Raw genomic sequence first — 6521 nt, forward strand, 5'->3', positions numbered from 1 at the left:
GTAATCAGGAGTAGTTCGTTGAAGTTACAGGATAGCTTCATGGCATCTTTTTACCGTTTTTTTAGATTGAAGGGATTATTGCTCTGATACGTAACATCGGGGTCGGGGTCGTTATGTTTTAGAACTATTATGTTCACTTTGACTATTTGAATTTGAATTGCATTTTGATTAATTACCTTTCAAAGGATTTTGATGTTGATGCTTTGAGTTATAACTCATGAACCATGAGGTTTAATTGATGTTTTATGAAGATTATTAAGATGTTCTAAATTGTGAATTCCGCTGCGAGATAATCTATTATGTTTTGAGATATTAAATGAAATTTATTTTAAATAAAAATTGAGAAACCATGTTACGGAGCAGAACATTATATTGTGAAGTTTTTATGATGATGTGACACCCTTGTTGGTGATTTTGTTTTGATTTCATTCGTATTATATTTCAAACAATTCTTTTGGGTTAGAAGGGTGTTACAGTCGAAAATATTAATATATGAATAGATTTACATAGAATTCCATGACCTATTTAGTACACGAATATAATAACTACATCTAACTCAGCATTAGAGATTTTAGCTACGCTTACTCATGGTTAGTGTAACAACAGGTAACTTCGGGGTTCTGACTTTGCAAGTAGGATTTTCCCTATCACCTAAGCACCATTCCCGCCTTCAAACCTCTTCTCTTATCATTCTATTGTAGACCTGAATGAGTCTACACCAATGTTGTACTCCTCTGATCGCACCGAAATGAAAATTTTTTGTTTATAGGAAAAATTCTAAGACACTCACTAGACGCACTATTTTTGTGCCCAACGCGTATACCCTGTTCTTACAACTTTGATGAGCCAACTTTTCTTTTTCAACAAGCAATGCTTGCATGCCTTCCACGTGTTTTAGGCCACCTATGCTCGTCCATCACACCACCTCTTCGACTAACAAGAAAACCCTTGCTTTACCATGAAATATTTGCACCCGGTGTTGCCACCTAAACCTACTCTACATCGGGCACGCCTTTAAATGGGGCTTAGCGAGCCTTGTGTTTTTTATGGTTTTTCTTTTTCCTTTTTTTTCTTCATGTTGATTCATGGTTTTCTAGTTCCTTTCATCTATTTTAAGGCCATACCTAATTAAGAAAATCAAGACATAAGCATGGTATACTACTTGTCAAATGATTTATTTTAAGCCTGGATTGACCTTTTTAAAAGCGTACTTGATACATTTACCTGTTTAATAGCCTCTTTTGTAGAGTGTGTACATCCACAAGTCATATCCTTGATGTATTACACCTGATGAGCCTCTACCGTTCTGGCTATTGGTGGAGCTAGCCGTAGGGATGTTCTTTTAGTTGATTGGCATCATAAGGAGAGACAACTGTTGCAGGAAAATGTTAGTGATCTAATTCTTTAGGGTGATATGTACATATAAGAAGTACAGGAGGCTTTTGTTTCTCTTACCAAGATAGGCGACACCTTGATGCTTTCAATTTCACTGGCTCTTTAGTTGGCTAGTTAAAGTTTCTAGTGGGAGAAGTGGCATAGAAAGATAAATCTCTAGCTTTTACTCAAGCTTCACTATCTAATACAAAGACATCTCTTTCCACCGCTCAAGTGGATCTCGAGAATTCTCACCCACAGAATATCTCTTTGGCTCAAAGTTTGGGTGAAGACACTGACGTTGGCCTTTTGTATCTCTAACTCTTTTAGGAATGCTTTATTACAAGTAGAGAACTTTTACTCTCCTTTGTGCATTTTTTGGGATCAAATATGACCAGATCATATTGTTAAAGACGGGAATATTGTCTCGCTTAGAGATTAGCCATGCCTTTCTGCCCCTTTTTTTTATTTTTTTTACGTTCCTTCCTGATTCGTTTATTTAAATGTAACATCCTGCATTAGAGAACATGTATATATGAATTTGAAATTTGGATATTGCTTTACCTGATTAAGGTGTGCGCCTTAGATCCCGAGTTTATTGCTCTGGGCTTTGCTTTAACTTTAGGAGATTTTCGCTCAAAATTTATTGGACATCTATGGGTTTTGTGCCTATCCAAATGTAGGTACCACTTTTCCCACCCATGTGAAAACTTGGAACGAGGATGATGTGTAGCAGACACAAGGCAGCATCTGAAATGGCTAGCTACTAAGAGGAGTGTGGATGGATTATTGCCAAATTAGTGGTTTTTCGATTTCTTTGTGTGTGTGCGCTTTGCATTGTGAGGTTTTTATTGCTTTAATCGTACATAAGTGGCGTTTATTATAGCACTCCGGGGACTTTTTTGGCGGGGCTTCGATTTCCTTGGTCATACCTCGGACTCATTGTTACCTTTCACAATCACAAAATAAAAGAAGATGTTTTAGAAGTATATTCTTATCTCTACAAATGAATATACCTAGGAAACTTTGTCTTGTCTTTGAATTTTTTTTCTCTCATTACATCGTAGGGCTAAGATTTGGGGTAGGCTTATTCTGATTTGGCATGTTGTGGTGTGAATTATTTGGTTGGCTCGTTATGATAAGCTTTTCACCGATGTATCATCTATGCGAAAGAGTTGGAGGATAAATATATTTTTTTGGGCTTGGACTTGGCTCCACAAAAAGTTCCAGCTAAACTCTTTATTTTTTAATGATTGGCTTCAGAATCCTATCATGGTTTGATCCAATAGTGACCCGATACATTTGGCTTGGCTCCCCAATTTTATGTGGTTGGTGTTGCTTCTTGAAGCTCTGGTTCTACTTTCGATGGATCGATGATCTAAAGATATAGCTCGGTAATGTTGGGGTACCTGTCGTGCTACTGGATAGTTGGTGTGGTTTCTCACTGTTGTTTTCGTTTGTTGGTTGTGATTATGGTTTTATTTTTGTGTTGTTCTTTTCTTTGTTTTGTTGGCGTGGATTGTTGTTGTTTTGACAATTGTATCATGGCGCAGTTTTTGTAGTTCCGTTCTCTTTGTATTTTCCGAGAGATTTAACCTTTTATATTATATTATTTTACTATTAAAAAAAAATGCCCTATATGGACCAAACCCTAGTTTTCTCAATGCCATGCAGTAGAGTACGTATTTCTTAATCTCAAGAACGTCCAATTCGTTGTTTGCAACAATGCAGGTTCTTTTAGAGAAATTGTGTGTGACTTCTCAAATACAGTATGCACGCATTCATTCACTAGGATTGTTATGGATGTTGACATTCAAAAACTTGATGTAACGTAAAGTTTTCTTGAATCTACCACAGAAATCATCGACTACACACACATGACATGACATGTGTTCGATTTTCTTTCTCATAATTATTATATTGGTGACTGATTTTTCACTAATATGGTGAATCATAAACCATCTACGTATCAAACTTCTTCAATTTCTTTTTCTGTCAAAATCAAAGTGGTCCGATTTTTATTGCACTTCTGGTGCACAAAACATTACTCTTATTTGTATATATACATGCATACTGCTATTGCCATATTCAACACAAAGCTTTAACCTATAGTTCTTTAGAGAGTTAGAACTTAGAAGCAAAAAAATGGTTACCATTACAGCTTCTTACACTGTGATTCCAGAAGAATCAACGCCACAAGGTCGTTATTGGCTCTCCGATAAAGACCAAGTAGTATGTCTTCGCCATGTACCCACTATTTATATTTACAAACCAAAACAAAACCATGAAAATGCCATACACACTTTGAAAAACTCTCTCAGTAACATTCTAGTTCACTACTATCCTATAGCTGGAAGATTGTGTTACGCCGATGAAGTTAGTCGACGAATAGAACTGAATCTCAACGCAAAAGGAGCTATTTTGCTTGAAGCTGAAACTACCAAAGAAATGAATGATTATGGTGACTTTTCACCTTCTGATTCAACCAAAGAGCTTGTTCCGATAATCGATTACACTCAACCTATTGAAGAAATTCCATTGTTTCTTGCTCAACTCACAAGGTTTCGAAACAATGAAGGTTTTGCAATTGGTGTTGCTTTTTCCCACCCTTTATCAGATGGACTTGGAGCCATTGGATTCATCAACTCATGGGCCAAAGTAGCAAGAGGAGAAACTTTAGAGTCTAATGAGTTACCATTTTTAGATAGAACAATACTCAGATTCTCACATAAACCGTTGAAAGTACCGCGTTTTCAACACATGGAGTTGCAGCCTCTTCCACTCATTCTAGGAAGAACAGACACAAGTGAAGAGAGAAAGAAAAAAACAACAGCAAAATCGTTGAAACTCTCTTTAGAACAAGTTGAGAAGTTGAAGAAAAAAGCCAATGAATTTCAAAAAGGGACAAGCTCAAGGGCTTTTAGTAGATATGAAGCAATTGGTGCACATATATGGAGATGTGCATCAAAGGCACGAGAGCTTGAAGAGAATCAAGAAAGTGTTGTTAGATTCAATGGTGATATTAGAAAGAGAATGATTCCACCTCTTCCTGAAAATATTTTCATGAATGCTTTGGCACTAACAGCAACAAAAGGGTATGTTGGAGAGATCACATCAAAGCCACTGGGTTATGTTTCACAAAAGTTAAGGGAAGCAAGTGAGTTGTTAACAGATGAGTATATAAGGTCACAGATTGATGTTGTTAGGAGTTTTGAAAATATGGATGATGCAAGAGATTTGTTTTTAGGTGATGAAACTGAAAATGCACCATATTTTGGGAATCCAAATTTTCAACTAACTAGTTGGATGGGAATGCCATGTTATGAAGCTGATTTTGGATGGGGGAAACCTATTTACTTTGGACTGGCTTGTGTGTCTCCACATGATAGAGCACTCATTCTTCTTAATCCTGATGGAGATGGATCTGTTATTGTGTGTTTGCATTTTCAGATGGCTCATTTGGAGCTTTTCAACAAGTTCTTCTATGGAGATATATGAAGTTTACTATGTTGTTTGCATGCATCATTGTCTTGTTTTCCAATCCCATATTGAAACTAGAGATTGAAGTGAAGTTGTTATTTTACTTTCAATAATGTTTCACTAGTTATTTAGCTGGTGATTCTCTGATTTGCCCGAGCTTTCCATTGTAAGATTTGTTATATATACTGAGATTTTTACGTCTCCTTACTTATTTTAATATTATGCAGAAGAATACATATTACCACCATTAGTAGAATTTTTTACATTAATATTATCCCTTGTAAAAATATTCAGTTGAGAACTAGAAATAGAAGATAAGGTGGTGGAGTTGTCTTTCATTGCGGTGGAACAATATTTCATATGCAATGGAGTGGGACGAATTTGCAAGGTTAGCACTCCAAAACTCAAGTCAATGAGAAAATGAGAAGTAATGTGAGAGTGGGACAACTAGTTGAGACACATATAAGGAATTCTAGAACTACCAAATTCTCTTTTGTCGTAATTTGTGAATTTTTGAACTCTTCTCCTCTCTTATCTCCAACTTCATCTCTTGTGGCCATTCTTTCTACATTGTTCTTTATATTTGACATATTCTCTCTGTTCCTTTTGGATGGATCTACAACGCATTGGTCATCAACTTTGTTTCTTTGAGGTAATACTCATACATCCTTCCCTTCTATATTTGCTTTCTTCAAGGGTTTTTTTTTTTGAGAAGAGTGATCTAGGATTTTTTGTCTTTGTGATTTTCATTTTGATGAACCTCGTTATCAAATATGTACTTTGATAGGTTTGCCAAATTTATCTTTAAAATTTTCTTTGAGATGCTACTCATACTTATTTCTTTTTATGTGCTAACAAAAACCTTTATAATGAGGAATTGTCAACCTATAATCAAGAAGGCGACTGGAGAATACTCAGTGGAGTGGATGGATAAAGAGCCATTGTATACCACCTCCACCTTTGTGGATGAAGGCAGCTTGGACCATGCCTTCGTCGAGGTGGCATCTTCTTCTTCAGGTTAGGGGTATATCCCCCTGGGAAAAATAAAAGGATATGCAGCAAATATCATATGTGTGTAACACTACAAGAAAACAGCTCATTAGCCAGGTAACTATGCAGGTGGTAATCACCTCGAAAAAAAATTACTTGCGGGGTATTATTCACCTTGCAACACAGTGTTTTTTAAAAGAAAAACTTTATAAGTTTTTCCATTTCGCAACATTTAGAGGGAAATTTATATTTTTTCAAAAGAAGGTTGTGAAGTGATAAACACCCCGCAACTGTTTTTTAAAAAATTTGGAGAGAAATTTATTTGTGCAATTATTGATGCGTCAGTAGTGGCAGGCGAAATTTTATGTCATAACCGGAAAAAGAATTTGCGGGGTGAACCCCACGTCGCAAGTTCCAACCGAATAATATTTGCGGGGTTAAAGCCACCTCACAAGGTTTTTTTGAAAAAATGGGTGGAAAGCTTTAATTGCAGTCATTGATTGATAGAGGGGAAGGTAAACATTATGTACAATTTCTGACATTAATGTTGTGGGGTAATTTGCACTTCACAAATCTCTACAGTCAGAAAAGTTGCGGGGTGATATTCACCTCGCAAGTTTCCTTTATATATCACATGCGCCTTTCCCTTTTCTCCACAAGTAACGTTAAAAAATTCT

At 36.2% G+C, this 6521-nt stretch overlaps 1 protein-coding gene across 1 annotated transcript; it reads left to right on the forward strand.

The window, feature by feature from the left end:
- The first annotated feature begins 3485 nt into the window (after positions 1 to 3485).
- On the forward strand, positions 3486 to 5170 carry LOC131625624 (hydroxycinnamoyl-CoA:piscidic acid hydroxycinnamoyltransferase-like). Its single transcript, XM_058896466.1, has one exon. It carries the CDS (start codon positions 3520 to 3522, stop codon positions 4870 to 4872), a length of 1353 nt encoding a protein of 450 aa, XP_058752449.1. The 5' UTR covers positions 3486 to 3519; the 3' UTR covers positions 4873 to 5170.
- Positions 5171 to 6521: the final 1351 nt, after the last annotated feature.

The sequence above is a fragment of the Vicia villosa genome, unplaced genomic scaffold, assembly GCF_029867415.1.
Source record: "Vicia villosa cultivar HV-30 ecotype Madison, WI unplaced genomic scaffold, Vvil1.0 ctg.000232F_1_1_3, whole genome shotgun sequence".
In the NCBI taxonomy this organism is placed as follows: domain Eukaryota; kingdom Viridiplantae; phylum Streptophyta; class Magnoliopsida; order Fabales; family Fabaceae; genus Vicia; species Vicia villosa.

Coding starts and splice junctions, on each gene's coding strand:
- LOC131625624 (XM_058896466.1), top strand. CDS start 3,520: ATGGTTACCATTACAGCTTCTTACACTGTGATTCCAGAAGAATCAACG.